This window comes from Lentinus tigrinus (assembly GCF_003813185.1).
Source record: "Lentinus tigrinus ALCF2SS1-7 unplaced genomic scaffold L226scaffold_24, whole genome shotgun sequence".
In the NCBI taxonomy this organism is placed as follows: domain Eukaryota; kingdom Fungi; phylum Basidiomycota; class Agaricomycetes; order Polyporales; family Polyporaceae; genus Lentinus; species Lentinus tigrinus.
Window position 1 is genome coordinate 97,329 of NW_027137933.1, and position 16,330 is coordinate 113,658.

The following is a 16,330-nucleotide window of genomic DNA, read 5'->3' on the forward strand; positions in this document are numbered from 1 at the left end:
GACAACGGCGGATAATGAAGGGGTATGACAGCGTTAGACGACGGCAACGGTGCTGATTGACGGTAAGTAGACAGCGGTAGGCGATGAGGAGTTGGCACGAGCCGCCAGACGCCGGTGGCATTTCCTGTGTCGGGAAATCTCTCTGTGACATTGTCACATTTCCCGTCCGTAGACACAAATAGGAGATGTAAAATTTCTTTCACCGGGAAACTGAACGACGAATTTCTAGTCAAAGGAAATGTATGGAAGATGATCTGGGAACAAAACATTTCCCGAACGTTTCCCAGTCCTGGGAACGTAAAGTGTCCTGAACGTCTCCCGGACATCTCTTCAACAGGGAAACTTAGCCCACCGGGAAATGTGTGGAAAACTGACGGAATACGTTATGTGTCCTTGGTTGGGAAACTATCGGGAGATAACCTGGAAACCATAAGTTTCCCTCCAATTTCCCGGCCATCTCCTGAACCGCGAAATGAGTTTTCTCCCGTCGTGTGAGCACTCCTCTGCGAGTCCGATGAAGGTCCCGGATACATACAGCGATAAAGATATGTACACAAAATCCAAGAATCACCGCTACATACGCCTAGACCTCGCTGTCTCTACCCCAGCTCATGCGTCCTTCGCAGCGTCGCCCTCTACAAGCTGCTGGAACCGCTCCCACTGCGCTTTCGGCATCTCGTAGCTCTCCGTACTCGCAGGGAAGCTGCGCTCGCGCACGGCCTCAGAGTACGCCCGGATGCCCTTCTCGACCTCCGACTTGACGTCCGCGAAGCGCCTTACGAACTTCGCCTGGTGCCCATGCCACGTCCCCATGAGGTCGTCCCACACGAGCACCTGCCCATCCGTCCCCGGCCCGGCCCCGATGCCAATGGTCGGTGCGTGCCGCAGGCGCTGCGTGATGTACGTCGCGAGCACATGCGGGATCGCCTCGAGCAGGACGGCGAATGCGCCCGCCTCCTCCAGCGCAAGCGCACTCCTCAGCACGCCGAGCGCGCTCTCCGCATCGCGGCCTTGCGTGCGGTACCCCGAGAGCGCGACGTGGCGCTGCGGGAGGAGGCCGACGTGCGCCATGACGGGGATGCCGACGCTCGTGAGCCGGCGGACGGTGTCGACGAGCTCGAGCCCGCCCTCGAGCTTGACGGCGTCCGCGCCGCCCTCACGGACCATGCGCACGGCGTTGCGGACGGCGTCCTCCGGGCTGGCGTGGTACGTCCCGAAGGGCATGTCCGCGATGAGGAGCGGCACGTGCGAGCCGCGGGCGACGGCGCGGATGTGGTGGAGCATCTCGTCGAGCGTGAGCCGTGTGGTGGAGTCGTATCCGAGGCAGACCTGCGCGAGGGAGTCGCCGACGAGGGTTATATCGACGCCGTGTGCTTCACAGGCGCGCCCAGTGGGGAAGTCATAGGCGGTTAGCATAGTGATGGGCGTCCGAGATGTGCGGAGGGCTTGCAGGTGCTGAATTGTGACCTTCTTGCGTGGAGGTGCTGCAGGGAGATGTATCTCAGTGTCTGTTACTAGAGAGGATGGCCAGTCACAACGCGATATCCAACAACTTAACCCCCCGCGTCATGTTGCCAGCTTCTAGAGCCCATGTCGGGTATTTCTACAACAAACCCAGCGACGTTACGTCAGAATTCACCCGACGACGGGATGAAATTCGAGACAAGATGTCGTAACAGGATAGACGAAAGGCGTTTGATAAGGAAGCTTCTTCTTCGCCCAAAGCGGCACACGAAACCATCCACGCCGATCGGCTGGCGAACACAATCCTTCTCGCAACATGAGGTTAAACGGGATGACTTACTGATACCCACGACCTGGCGCTCCTCCGGCCTTGCACTCATCCATCGGCGAGAGCAGACGCGAGAGGGGTAACAGAGTGACGCTGAGAAGTCGAGGAGCTGCTTCGGGCGCTGTGCCCTCTTGATGATCCTGTAGTTGAACATGCTGCTCGTCCGACAGTTGCGATGGATGGTGGAGACTTGCAAGAGCAAGGTGGGTGTTGGATAATGACGTTGAGAGGAGTCTTGGAGGAACCTCAGCCTGATCGAGGACGAGGGGTTTGGTGGCCGGGACGGGAAAACTGGGCCTCCGAGACACTGACAAAGACAGGCTATTCCTCCCCAACGTTACCACTCAGGCCGAGTCGTACAAGACCGACCGCTCCGAGCACACGATCCGAGGCTGTATGGCACGACAACTCACCGAATTCCTTTAACTTCGCAGGAGGCATATGGTCCTTCCGATTATCAGACACCGCCATCTCCTGTCCCGGTTGCCGGACCTAACTCAAAGTTTTTTCTGAACGCGAGGTTGTCGTGTATTGGGGATTGGCTAGTCTCATTCGCAGCTGAGAAAAGATGATACGGAGCTCAGGAACTTTGTCCTCTGTATGTACCGAGTACATGGCGTACAGACCCAAGGGTGATCGTAAGAAGCATTCCAGCCTCTACGGCAGAACTTGTTGAGCCTATAAACACACCTCAGTAAATATTGAGGATGAAGAGCATAGCCCCTATAGCTCAGTGGTAGAGCGCGCCACTCGTAATGGTGAGGTCGGTTGTTCAATCCAGCCTGGGGGCATTGATACAATAATTATACCACTTTTTGTTTGGTGCGAGTTGCTTCAACTCTTGAAGCTTGAAGCCCAGTGAAAATCGACTCTGTTCTTGTATGTTTAGATAGTGGAGGATCGTGGCGGATATGTTTTAGGGCGGAACGGCGTCTATTCTGACAGTGAAGGTCGGTGTTTGCGAACATCGTTCCACTTCTTTCAGCTCAATTCTGCCATGTTGCTTTGGCACAACATGTCTCTTGGTCACCTTTTGCTTGTCTCTTGCTTCTGTGCAATTGCAACACCCTTGCTCTACCCTAGAAAATGACGACATCCGGCACATCCAACCTGCATCCAACTCCAGCTGCGTCGAAGTCGAGCTTCCAAGCGCCCCTGCCGTCGCGTCCTTCCCTCTTACCACCATCTTCCAATACTGTCAACTCCTTCCTGCCCCATCTCCTACCCTCTGCGTCGATATCAGCCTTCGATCAGCTAGCTTCAATTGCGATTCCCTCCGATGACGAGGACCGCAAGTACCGGGAGTGTGAAGGCTCGGAGCAGCGTCAGCTCACGTTATGCCATGACTTTCTGCCCGTTCAGAGGTGAGTTTACACTGACTGTATGCGCATATATCCAGCTGATGTACCATATTAGATCGTGCGCAGTCCATTGTACGAGTGTGATAGCAGTCCGCTCTTCGGATCTGGGGCACAGGCAGACAAACGCATCCTACGAGATGTGGACGCACTCAGGTATGTCGCTTTCCCTCGAGTGTGTGCGTACCCTTGGTATCACGTGTGGTGACACAAAGGGAGAGGTGAGTGTATTTGTGTTGGAGGACTGGGTAATCGGACTGGTTGGGTGGGTGGGCGGTGCGCGTGGATGAGCGTGGACGCGGATGGGCAGCGCGCGTCAGCGAGCGGGGCACACAGCGCAGGTGGGTCGGAAGCGAGCAGCAAGCTGCGGGCTTTGAATGGGACAACGGGCGGGGTCCCGGGAAGTGGTGGATATACAACGATCGTGGCATATATGTTTCATTATGTACACATTATCATCATTATATCTGCGACTACTAGAACTTGACATCGCGTATGGAAACATACGGAAACAGAACACCATATGTTTTAATCTAAAAGTGTTCCACATTTTGTGTTTCAATAGTAACTGACATGTTCTCTTGTGTTTCCTGCTGTTCTCGCATAGGGGATGTTCTAAACAGATACAAACTCACGAGAACAGGGTTGATTCTCACTGGGCTTGAAGGGTCGCACACGTCTCCTTTCCCCTGACCTTCAACATCACAATCTTGTCCTGTGTTATCGGCTCATCATGGACAGACCTCATAAAAGGCGCCATTTTGGTTGCTGAGCCAAGACTATGATAGGTATTCCGCAGACCCTGCTAGAGATAAACCAAGTCAGTCAACGCAAGATCCTTGCGTGAAGGACCATCCGAACCTGTCTCGAAGGTACCCCACATTTGCGAGATGGCAGAATTTTCGAAATGCGGGATTGGTCCCCAGTTGTGACAGGACGAATAGTCAACATCATTCTCGTCGAGCGTCCGGTCTTGTCATCTCGCGCCATGCGGACGGAAGGTAGAACCACTGGCAGGTCCGGCGCTGAGATAGTCGGGCATGTTTCTGTCCCTGTCATAAGCAAATGCCCCCATTCATGTGAGACGCGGCTTGGAAGGAGAAATCGGCAAGCAGTAAGGACCAAGTTAAGCAGCAGCCGCGCTCGCGGTGGTCTTTTCCGCGCGCCGAAGGTACAGCAAGTCCGAAAAATTGTAGATAAGACGGAAAGGTGCAGGTTGATGGTTTGAAGTTGGACGACGCACCGAATCATGGCATTTTGAAAGCAAGCAATGCGTACGACGGTAGATGTTCAAGTGGCATCGCTCAAACCATCAAATCCTTATCTTATCACCCCCATTAATTTATTTTTGGAATGTGCGCTTAGCTACAGGGTGAGCTCGGCGTCTTGGTTTTCAGCTTGGCCTGCTGCAACGTTCATGCTGCACAAGTACTCGTCCGCCCATCCTCACCTGCTTATGCTCCATAGTACTTGGCTTTCCGACGCCGAGCGAAACGGATAACTACATATGACTGTTTGAAATGGTGTTCAGGTGTTGTATATATGCACACTTCCAGGTCTTGTATCATGCTGACAAGCAGAACTCATGCAGACTACGTCGTCCGCTGCGTTGGAAGCGGGTGTGAAGGTGCTCATGTACGCCCGCCTACGCCAACGAGGATTAGGCCCTGGGATTTTGGCCGCTCAACGGCATGCCCTAATCCCGTCGACTCGATACAGTCTGACAGGGCATCAATCTCATTGTCAAAGCCAAGTATCACTCTAAGTGGGAAAGCCAGCCAGTCTTGGCGCGGGTAGTCTCCCGTGCTGTACGTACCTCGGCCATGTTGCATGGTATGCCCCGAGCCTAAGTGCGCCACCATCCGCTAGCATACAATACGTGTACCGTCATCATGTACGTCTCGCTTGGCTCTTCGTGTTCCTGCTACTAGTTCTGACCTTCTTAGATGCTGGGTAGGAAGAACATGATTGGGCAGACGTATCCTGTCTTGAAGCGATACCGGCTCACTCATCCCACACCCTTCATACCTTTCTGACGTAGTCCTCGACGACGTACAGCCTCTTGTCCAATCCGCGCCTTATTAAGTATGCACACATACAACTCAGTCTCAATCTTCATGATCTGAATCCATTCCGTCCTCTACCACAGACAGGTAGCTCCTCTCATGGACGCCGACGACATCCCAACAACATCCCCGCGACTTCCTATCGAACTCTGCGAGCACATCATTGGGGCGGTATACAGCGAGCGTTTCTACCTCGTCTCGGACGCCCTCGCGACGCTCTCTCGGTGCTCGCTCGTCTGCCGCGCATGGCGGCCGCGCTCGCAGATGATCCTCTTCACGTACGTCCTGCTCAAAGACAAGGCCATGCTGCACCGTTTCGCCGCGCTGCTCGACGGAGCGCCCCATCTAGGCCGCTACGTGCGCACGCTCTCCCTCCGTGGACACCACCACCGGCCGGACAGCACGGTCGTCTTGTTTCCGACCGTGCTGCGGAACCGCTTACCGAGCCTCGTCAGGCTGTCCATCGCGGAGGAGCAACCTCAGGTGGACGCTGTCGCTGAGTCCGCGACGGGCACCAACAACTTGAAAAAGCCGCCTCTGTGTCTGCCCATTCACCCCCGGTTCCCGGCGTTGATGACCAAGTTCGCTCACATCCGGGAACTCAACCTCAGCAACACGACGTTCCCCTCTTTCGGCGACCTCTGCCGCATCCTCGATCGCCTGACGGGTCTTCAGGAAATCCTGGCGCTTTCGGTGTCGTACGCGGTGCTCGGGCTGCTTCCGCAGTGTATGCTGAAGGACGTGGGGAAACTCGGCGCGTCGAAGCGGTTTTTGCCGAACCTACGAGCTCTGTTGGTGCGTTGCTGACATGCAATGTAATGGAAAGCGAGGCGGCACGCTGACTAGTGGTGTCTTGGCCTGTGGGAACAGTGCTATGATATGGGCGAGGAGGGCACGCAGAGGCTGACCGCAGCACTTGGCCCGTCTCTGTTGAAGCTGTGGGTCAAGTTCCCGAACGAACCCGTGCTGTCGAAAGCGGACAATCCTCGTAAGTACTGGTCTCCCAAATTTCAATCTGATGTTGACTGTGTCCACTAGTGATTCTCGATGACCACTCTGAACCCCTCGTCGGCCTCGACCTGCAGCAATTTAGGAACCTGGCTCACCTCGGCTTTCGTCTTGGCCGCGGCCTGCGCGAGGACGCTGCTGCGCGCGAAGCGCTCGGGGCGACGCTTCTCTCGTGGGCCGCACTAATCACTACTGGCAGTAGCGACGGCACGAGTCACCACTCTCAAGGGTCTCGCAACCAGACTGAGTCCGTGAAGAACCGATATCTACACCTGGGCGCGTGGTGGAGAGCGGCCTTCACTCGAGATGAGTACGTTGCGCTCTTCCGCACTCTCGGTGCCATGGTCGAAGAGACGCTAGTAGCCAAGAAGGCCGATCCGGGCTCAAGCGAGACTCGGCGCTCCGACCGTTCGCAAGGACAGGGGCAGGGACAACCTCAGCCTGGTGAGGAGGCACCACAACAGGACGTCGACCCGTGTCTCGTGACGGTCGTGGTGCGGGATCTGGGTGATAGGCTGGATTGGGAGGACTGGTGGAGCGCGCAGATGGTGGGGTGTTTCCCGACGTTCTCGACGTGGAATAGGCTGGTCGTTCAGGTCGTGCATGCTGGTGAGGAGTCCTGCTGTGCTATGCGTTTGGGTCTTCCTATGCTCACGGGATGGTTGGAACAGGAAACCCGAATGACCGGTGGAAGGGCTTTGATGACGCTCCTCCGGAGAACGCGTCTGTGTACCTCGATGAGCGGGCGAGGCTGCGGATGAACGCGGTCAAGAAGGCTGCACTCTATCGTGGTCAGGTTCTCAGATAGGTACGTAAGTATGTATTGTTGCTCACCTCTCTTCTCTGCGTCCTATCATAACCTCAATCTGACAACCCCAGCAGGTCGCATCGGCAGTCGAACACCGACCCGCGAATCCTTGGAGGCGCTGCAAAGTCCCGTTCGCGCCTCGCCTTCCGGAAGCCGCGGTACGTGAGTACTGATCGCTCACGAGCCGGTCCCGAAGTTCAATGTCAACGCCAGTGTCGGCGCGCTGAGTTGTGAGTCTCCGCCAAGCCTCTCCTACATGTCCCCGAGCGACAGCGCTCGCTAGTGTTGCCGTGAAGTCGAAGTACCGTGAAGCAAAGTGTGCCGTGAAGTGACCAGAAATTTAGCCGATGGCTTCACGGTGGCTTCACGGTGTCTCAAGGCCGCCTTGAGGTGCCTTGAAGTGCGACTACCCAAACTCGGCTGCGAGAGCGCCAGCGCTAAACAGATCATGTGATTGACGCGACACAGTATCTGATGCACCTCCCGCGCCCTCTCTTGACCGTGTTCCGCTCCTTCTGCCTGTTGCTCTCCTGCTCGGTACCCTGTTTGATTGCCTCTATAATCATCACTGGCATAATCTTGTACAGTAGTTAATACCCAGAAAATTATATGAACCTCAGACCGAAGCATTAATTGTCTCCTAGCAGCAAGCGGCCGCGATTTTGCATTTGGAGCAGGCTGTCGTGATGCGGGTGAGTTATAAGGAATTGGGCTGCCGGTGTTCAATTCTCAATGTCTCAAATGTTATATTCTTGCTGGGGCTGTGGAGCTCCCGACACGCAGCTCTTCTCGCACACAGTAAGTATGTACGGAATGGTGAACATTACCCGTCAACTTATCGACAACGTCTCTAGGACCCATCCCGTAACCTTCCCAAATAAACCGATACCATCTTACCTTTGATCCTTTAATACACCCTTCAAAACCAACTGGCTCGCACGCTACCAGACGCTATGGGAGCGGTCCAGTCACCAGTGAACGCAAATGCTGCACGAATATTCAAGATACGACAAGCCTTAGTTCACGAACCTCTGTATCCTACTAGTCCTACTGCATACTATCCACTCCCGCGTCATGCATTCATGCCCTCGGGCTGGTGCGACCTGCCTGCCACTGTCGGGCTCCGGACCGGTACTCCGGACGGACTTCACGGTGCCACGAGGCACTTCGAGGCCACCTTGTGGCGCCGTGAAGTGCCTCAAGGTGCAAACTCCGACGCCGTGAAGGCGCCTTGACTTCACTTCGCGACAACACTAGCGCTCGCCCTTCCCCGCTCCGGAGTTTCGGCATCAGTAGTCCTGGTCTTAGATCATGTCACCCCGCATCCGACATTGGGCAGGGCCTGGGACCTGCTCTTCGGTGCGGCTATGAAAGCTGCATGTCGCAACGGGGGTTAACCGGCCGTGTGTGATGAGTATATGCGGTCGTCCATGTAGTTTCAGATCGGAACTTCATAGCAAGGCACTGCGTACATAGCAATTGATGTGGGCATGCAGGCTGACTATATGCGTGCATGCTGACTGTATGCTGAGTACTGTTGAATAACTCAGGATTTTACCTTCCCATTGCCATCACTTGTTAGAACTCTCCACCGGTGGGGTTAATAGATGTTGGGCACATAACTGTGTTGTCAAGTAAGTATGAGTACAGTACATAAACCCAGACGTTGATCTCTCCCTTAGGACCTATGATGTCACCTAGTGATCGCGTACTTAAAGGCGTACTGCCTGCTGTGGGACACTTTGTACTCTTTCCTCTTAACCTCGAAGTCGACTCCGCAAAAGTCTGAGCAACGTGCTCACACTGCAGCAGCGCGAGCTCAGTGCCACACTCGGCGAGCTCGAACCCGTCCAGATCTAGGCGTCACAGCCGCCAGCGTCGTCAACGAGCATTGCCATCATCTAAGTTCCTCCGACGGACATGTGCCCTTCCGAGCTTTGTCTGGGCTCTCTCGAGTCCGACCCTCCAGCCGCGAATACTTCTCACATCGGCTACGACTCCCCGGGGCAACAGCCAAACTGGCCTGATCGCTGATTTTGATTGCATTTGCGGGGGAGGCGCCGAGGGACCGCATGCCCCTGCCCCAAGGGCGCATACAACGAGGTGAGCTTTCTCTTAACCTCGATTGGCGGTGAAAGGTGGTGGATTGTGGATGGCAATGGGCGGCGGATGCAAGGAATGGGCGCTGGTGGCGGCGGCTCAAGAGGATTGGCACCGACTCGATCGCAACAACACCCGTTTCTCCATTCCGATGACTTACCAAGTCTATCGATGAAGGCGGATATCTTCTCGGCATGGTTCAGTCTCCGCAAATCGTTCTGAAGACTGGAGGACTCTGCATGCCGTGCTACTCCTATTGCGCTCAGCCTTCAATGCAACATGGGGGCGCACTCGGCGTCGCGCTCAGTGGCGATGGCAGTTGGGTAGTGTCGGAAGGGGGCTCGAGGCTAGGCGAGTGACAGGCTACGGGACGGGCTTAGGACGAGAGATGGCCGCTCAAAATAATTGGCCTTGCGGCATGCAGACCGCCATGTGAGCGTTCTCGGCGCTGCCGTGCCCTTTAACTCTGGCCAGTCCTTCCCGTCCGGATCTCTGCCCTAGCCTCCTTCCCCTCCGCTCTCGCCCTTCCTTCCCCTTCCTATTCTTCGGCCCTCTGCACTCGCGCCCTGCGAGTGCGGTTCATATACGCCGAACTCTACTTTTTCCCGGCATCCGCACCTTCACGTTTTACGCTTGCTTGACCGTGGTCTCTCACCATGTCCGGCTACAACATGTATGAGCAGCCGCGGGAGAGCCTCATCGACTCGACTGTCTCTGGCGGCACCCCTCGTGGCTCTGACTACCTCGCTCCTCCAATAGGTCTCCAGCCAGACCGCTCCCTCACCTCAACCCCTGGCGACTCCTCTCCATTCCTCCCACCACAGAACAAGGAGACCTACGACAACGATTCGGAAGATCCGTTCCCCGCTCGTCCCCTCTACAAACGTCCTTGGTTCTGGGTGGTCATCTTCGGCGCCGTCGCCGTCGTCGTACTCGCAGTCGTCCTCCCCGTCTACTTCGTCGCCGTCAAGCCCAACCAGCACAATTCAACGTCCGGAAGCGCCGCGTCCTCGTCGGGCTCAGGCAACTCCGGCTCCTCGACCGGGAACTCTACTTCGAGCGGCAACGGGAACGGCTCAGGGAAGCCCCAGAGCGTTATCACGACCGGCGGGGATGGCAGCACGGTCACCAAAGACGACGGCACGACGTTCACGTACCAGAACTCCTTCGGCGGATATTGTGAGTGTTCTTCTTCCTCTCCGCTGTTCTCTTCCCCTCTGCATTTTCCCGCTCCGAGCTTTTCCCTGTGGGCGCCTCTCCTGCATTCCCCACCGCGCGGCACGCAGGACTTTGCCAGGATGACGCATGTTGGCCGTCTACATTCTTGGTAGTTCGCTACAGAGCTCGTATGACGAGGGTGAGCGCGTTCGCGATGACTCGAAGGAGGGCTTCGATTGCGGTCGAACGTTTCTCATGCCGAGCTGTGTATCGGACGCTTTCCATTCCCTCCTCGCACATGCCTTGCGTTCGCTAGTGGCACCTGCGTCGCAGTCTCGAAAATGGGGAAGTGGGTGCTCAGGCCGCATGGGATAGATCCAGCCCGGAGACGAATCATTAACCGGCAGTGGACTGAGCGCAATGCGTGCGCCCCGCATCGGAGCGCGTCTGTATGTACAGCTCTGCGGCGTAGGCTTGCCTCAGCGGCCGCGCCCAGACGAGACACAACCTCCGGCAGGTGGACGTGCTGTCGGACGACGCGCCCGACTAGCCTTGAGCGACCAGCTTCGGACCGCTCGCGAGGTGTTATACTCACGCTCATCCTCTTCGACCGCACTCACGCCTCCTGCATGTGTGGCGATCGCTTCGCACGCGCGCGGGGTTGTGTGCGCACGTGAGAGTATGCGTCTCGGCTCAGGCATCTCATGCGTTCAATCTGCGGGCGTGGTCGCGATGCCGCGAGGTCTGCCGCAGAAAGTTTCGTGAGGGGAATACTTATCGCGATTGACATCATTTGAGCATCGGTCGCACTAGGCATGGTCCAGTGCACACATGTCGCTATCATGTGGAACAACGACTGCTTCGAACTGGGCACTGACGATCTCTCTCCACAGGGGTGTACGACCCTGCGGACCCCTTCAACAACGGCGCTCGTCCGAACTCATGGACGCCCGCGCTCAACGAGACCTGGACGTGGGGCAAGGACCACATGTGGGGCGTGAACCTCGGCGGGCTGTTCGTGCTCGAGCCTTTCATCGTTCCGAGCCTGTACGAGCAGAACGTCGGCGCGGTCGACGAGTGGACGCTGAGCCAGCTCCTCGGCGACAAGCTCCAGCAGACGCTCGAGGACCACTACAACACCTTCTTCACCGAGGAAGACATGGCACAGATCGCGGGCGCAGGCCTGAACTGGGTTCGACTCCCGATCCCGTTCTGGGCGATCAACAAGTGGGACAACGTCGGTGTGGACACCACGGGCGCGACCGTCGTGGAGCCGTTCCTCGCACGGACGTGCTGGAACTACATCCTCCGTGTGCTCGGCTGGGCGCGCAAGTACGGCATCCGGGTCAACCTTGACCTGCACACGATGCCCGGCTCGCAGAACGGGTACAACCACTCTGGCAAGTCGGGATCGATCAACTGGTTGAAGGGTGTCATGGGACTCGCAAATGCGCAGCGGTCGCTCGACTACATCCGCATCATCACCGAGTTCATCTCTCAGCCTGAGTACAGGGACGTCGTCCAGATGTTTGGCATGGTCAACGAGCCGTTCTTGCACCAGATCGGAGAGGATCAGGTTCAGTCCTTGTGAGTTTCTCTGTGGGCAGACTCTGATGAGGGCGTTCGCTGATTCCGATGTCGATACAGCTACCTCCACGCGTACGAGATGGTTCGTGGCATCACTGGTACTGGCGCGGGTAACGGCCCCATGATCTCTTTGCACGACGGGTTCACTGGGCCTGCTGCTTGGGCAGGCTTCCTCTCGGGTTCCGACCGTGTCGCAATCGGTACGTCTCCTTATAGCTGTACGCCTCGTTCTAAGCTAACAATCGCCGTTTTCAGACACTCACCCTTACTTCGCGTTCAACGGGCAACCCAACCGCCAACCGGTCAACGTCACCGCAGACGGCGACTCCACCGGCGGCTTCGGTGGCCAGTGGCCCCTCCAGGCTTGCAACTCCTGGGGCGCGACCATGAACAACAGTCGTAGCGCCTTTGGCGTGACGCTTGCAGGCGAGTTCAGCAACGGCATGAACGATTGCGGCCTCTTCATCGACGGCATCACCTCCACGGGCGCCGCGGGCGGGACAAACTACGGCGCGGGCTGCGACTACTGGGAGGACTGGCAGTCGTGGTCGGACGCGACGAAAGAGGGCCTGATGAACTACGCGCTCGCGAGCATGGACGCGCTCGGCGACTGGTTCTTCTGGACGTGGAAGATCGGGAACTCGACCACGACGAACACGGTCCGCGCGCCGCTGTGGTCTTACCAGCTCGGCCTCGAGCAGGGGTGGATGCCGAAGGACCCGCGCACGGCGCTCGGCAAGTGCGAGAGCCTCGGCGCGAACATGGCCGCGTTCGACGGGGAGTACCAGGCGTGGATGACGGGCGGCGCGGGCGCGGGCACGATCGCAGCGTCTGCGACGCAGAGCCTCCAATGGCCGCCTGCGTCGCTCACAGATATCCCTGCGGCGAGCATGGCGAGCATTCCGCAGTACACGCCGACGGGGACGATCTCGACGCTGCCCCCGCCCTCGTTCAGCGCGAGCGCGACGGTCAGCGTGGGCAATGGATGGTTCGACGCGAGCGATACCACGCCTGTTGTCACCCCCATTGCGGGCTGTGCGTACCCCGACGCGTGGGACGCTAACGATGCGCAGATCCCGGTCTCGGGGTGTGTCCCTGCGTCGCGGTGAGCGTCTTGCGTAGGTCTGAGCAGCTGCGGATACCCTCTCTCTGTCTCTCTTGGCCCGCGCCCTTTCCTTGTCTCCATGCCCCCCCGTCTTCCTGTCTCCCTATATCCGTCTCACTCCTCCGCTCTCCGTTCTCGGACGGTTCCTCTCTCGCAGAGCTATGACGCACGGACTTTAGTTACGATGACTTATCTCCTTCGCTACGCTCGCTTTGCCCCTTCCACTTCCCTCTCTCCCTCCCTCTCTCCCTCCCTTCGCTGTTCCTCTCCGGTTGACGACGACGACGTGCGCTTTACGGACATCTCGAACCCGCTCATGAAGTAACATAGTGTATTGTTACTCATTACTCGTTACGCGCCCTTGTCAACCCCCATCCGAACACACAGATACACACAGATACACACGTATACGGTACGCGCATGCCAGTGGACGTTATAATACCAGTAGCTAGGCCTCTTTCTCTTTTTCGCAGAATGCAGATAGCGTTCGGTTCCATGTTGTGGTGCAGGTTGGGAGATGTGGGACAACAAACGGTCGTTGGCAAGGTGCGGTATTCATAGTGCTGATGGCGACCACCAGACCTTTCCACTTTCCCACGCATACAACATGGGGGAAGAAGGGTCAACGTTCAACTTCGAATAGTTTCAACTCTCAGCGGACAGTGAAGACGCTCTTCAAGCTTCAAGTTCGAAGTTTGGCAACGTTCCCCACTTCCTAGGCCCTTATATATCGTCATGCATGCCTGCTTCCGATCCCCTGAGGTATTCTCGCACATCTTGTGCTTCGTCAATATGCAGCTTCCTGAAGAATATCCTACTTGGGGCTACCATCTGTACACCGACTTCAATCCGACACTGGCGTCGTTGGCTAGGACATGCCGCACTTTCTTAGAGCCTACACTGGATATGCTATGGCGTTATCAGATGAATCTTGGACCTATCTTGAGGACTTTCCCGGAGGATGTGTGGAAGGAGGTCATCGTAGCGTATGACTTCGAGAATACGCCGGATTATGAGATAGTACGTCTTCATTCACACCTATCGCGTCGCAGGATTCGAACACCAACGCCGATTAAGTCCTTCGCAAGGCTGCCCATGGCATCTGAGTGGTCAAGGTTCCACTACTATGCCCGCCGTATCAAGGAGCTTGGGTATTGCCGATTCGAGTTCGCCGACCTTGAGAAGCTCAATGACGAGTTCCCCGGAGAGGTTGGTCGTCGACGTTACGTCGAGTGGGATGTTGTAGACAGGCTTTGTCTGTCTCGACGTACGCCGACTCTCTTCCCAAACCTTACGAAGCTCCGCTGGGATCAGTGTCCGAGCTCCTTCACGCGTCTTATTCCCCTCTTCTTCGGGCCACACTTGACCTGTCTCTCATTTGGCCCCGAAGTTGCCGACGACGAACCGTTGTCCCTGGCTTTTCAGCTCTCAGCAATCGCGGATCTGTGTCCCAACCTCACCCAGCTCGAGATGTTCTCGCCGCAACCCGATGTCGTTGTGGAAGCAGCCGTCGAGTTTGCCCTCAGGTGTCACCGTTTGGAGAGCTTCATCGTGACAGCTGAGCAATCTTGGTCCGCTGATTTCCTTCAATATCTTGCTGAGCAACCACACCTGCGGAAGGTACGCCTCCGGGTCGACGCTGAGGACGCGCACAACTTGCAATCCCTCCACGCTACCGCGCATCCCCCGTTCTCTTCCTTGCAATCACTCTATCTCGTTTTTCCAGCGCTATCATCATGTATCGAACTTCTTCGGGTCATGGGCTCCTGCCGTTTGTTCACCTTGGATATTACGGTAGAACAAAGGCCACTGCCTCCTGACCTCGCCGAATTCTCCGCAGTTCTCCGCCAGCACTGCTCCTTGTCATCCTTGCACGTGCTTCAGATCATGTCGCCTTTGGACGGAGGATGGTATCCGGGAAAAGAAGATTTCCTTGCGGTCGAGGACATGGAGCCGCTTCTAGACTTTCCTTTCATACGAAGATTCATCTTGAAGTCGCTATTCGTCGTGACATTTGACAACAATGCCATCTCGCGGATCGGTCTCGCGTGGCCGCTTCTAATCGCCCTAGTTATCGGTGAATATGGCTTCTGCACCCACTCCAACATCACCTGGATAGGATTGGCGCATCTCCTGCACAACTGCCCCCAAATGGAAGTAGTGCACCTTTCGTTGGATGCTACCAGCACCGATGTAGGCGGTATGACATCTCTTCCAGAATACCGTCCAAACAAAAGCCTGCGGTATCTCGGGGCTCAGGATAGTGTTCTGGGAGATGTCGAGTTGTTCGCAGAGTCGCTCTTTGCTATTGCTCCGCTCTGCCACGTCATCGATGGAGACGTCTTCGAATGCGAGGATGTGGGTATACAGGCCCCAATGGATCCTATCGCATTCTACGGTCAAGTCGAAACCGTCCTTTGGGAGATGAGGCGGACACGATTACGGGATCAGTTCGCATTTTTAGACGAATACGGCGAGTGTGCTCCAGCTTCACCCGTTATTGCCATGCTAACTTCATCATCTAGTGGTCACAGAGGCTGATTTGATGAATGACTTTGGAAATCCGCCCAAGTCCTTCCCGTATGTGAGATGGGGCCCGCAACTTGCGAACATCAGACTTGACCCCCGCGACAGACCGCCATTGAACGCCTCGTCTTCGAGATCCGCTATGTAGGCGGCGTCCGGCATGACGGCTTCTCCAAGCATAGCGCAAACGTCGTGACCGTGCACCATCCATCGTTTCCCTCATACCGCATTCCGACGCCGTCGTTGTTCCTCACACCGCGGCGACTCCTCTTGCGGGTCCTGACGAGCCTTTGACGTCGGGTCTCTCACTCATAAGCAACGCGTCGTCGGACGTCCAACTGGCACGCTCTATTGGACCTTTGTATGTGCGTGCGGACGTGCGCCGACGATGAGCCCTCCCTTCGGTGCGCGAAGTGGTACCGTGTGTACAGACGGACTCTCAACCTCATCTTGGACGGCGAGAGACCAGGATTTTACGAAGACACAGCTTCCCGCCCTATAGTTCAATCTTCGAGCCTTCACGATCTCCGGGCAAGTCCATGGTCCGCTGAAGTGTGCGCCTGCGGTAGTTTGCCACCTCCGCCGCTCGATACACACCACATTCACTACCGACATTCGTTTCAGCCCCGTCAGGGGTCCACCTCTTCACTGAGGGGCTCCCCTCGTGGACCATTTTCCTGCTCGCGCCACGAATATTGCGACGCACTTGTCCGGTTCTTCCACTCGTTTGCGTCCGAGTTCGTCTCGGAGGCCCATGTCGTAGGACTCCGAATCCTTGTAGTATATTTCGATATCCTAGATCGTTGATGAGCACTGTGAGTT

At 56.6% G+C, this 16,330-nt stretch overlaps 5 protein-coding genes and 1 non-coding gene across 6 annotated transcripts; 5 read left to right on the top strand and 1 right to left on the bottom strand.

Annotated features, from left to right (window-relative positions):
• Positions 1-609: 609 nt before the first annotated feature.
• On the bottom strand, positions 610-1,946 carry L226DRAFT_467413 (uncharacterized protein; the record flags this gene model as incomplete). Its single annotated transcript, XM_067676059.1, has 2 exons — positions 610-1,500; positions 1,818-1,946. 2 exons carry the CDS (start codon positions 1,944-1,946, stop codon positions 610-612), a joined length of 1,020 nt encoding a protein of 339 aa, XP_067532762.1.
• A 565-nt stretch (positions 1,947-2,511) lies between these two features.
• On the top strand, positions 2,512-2,583 carry L226DRAFT_t186. The gene has a single exon. It is a non-coding gene; the product is annotated as a tRNA-Thr (tRNA).
• Positions 2,584-2,822: 239 nt separating this feature from the next.
• Positions 2,823-3,484, top strand: L226DRAFT_537307 (uncharacterized protein). The gene is made up of 2 exons (XM_067681304.1): positions 2,823-3,156; positions 3,209-3,484. The coding sequence occupies exons 1-2, from the start codon at positions 2,879-2,881 to the stop codon at positions 3,438-3,440; spliced, it is 510 nt and encodes a 169-aa protein (XP_067532763.1). The 5' UTR covers positions 2,823-2,878; the 3' UTR covers positions 3,441-3,484.
• Positions 3,485-5,315: 1,831 nt separating this feature from the next.
• L226DRAFT_573259 (uncharacterized protein) lies at positions 5,316-7,032 on the top strand (the record flags this gene model as incomplete). The annotated part of the gene is made up of 4 exons (XM_067684822.1): positions 5,316-6,011; positions 6,087-6,204; positions 6,255-6,833; positions 6,896-7,032. 4 exons carry the CDS (start codon positions 5,316-5,318, stop codon positions 7,030-7,032), a joined length of 1,530 nt encoding a protein of 509 aa, XP_067532764.1.
• A 4,053-nt stretch (positions 7,033-11,085) lies between these two features.
• L226DRAFT_156598 (glycoside hydrolase) lies at positions 11,086-13,156 on the top strand. The gene is made up of 4 exons (XM_067672490.1): positions 11,086-11,877; positions 11,938-12,077; positions 12,133-12,536; positions 12,618-13,156. Exons 1-4 carry the CDS (start codon positions 11,279-11,281, stop codon positions 12,984-12,986), a joined length of 1,512 nt encoding a protein of 503 aa, XP_067532765.1. The 5' UTR covers positions 11,086-11,278; the 3' UTR covers positions 12,987-13,156.
• A 488-nt stretch (positions 13,157-13,644) lies between these two features.
• Positions 13,645-15,764, top strand: L226DRAFT_156608 (uncharacterized protein). Its single transcript, XM_067672491.1, has 3 exons — positions 13,645-14,002; positions 14,060-15,455; positions 15,508-15,764. The coding sequence occupies exons 1-3, from the start codon at positions 13,718-13,720 to the stop codon at positions 15,654-15,656; spliced, it is 1,830 nt and encodes a 609-aa protein (XP_067532766.1). The 5' UTR covers positions 13,645-13,717; the 3' UTR covers positions 15,657-15,764.
• Positions 15,765-16,330: the final 566 nt, after the last annotated feature.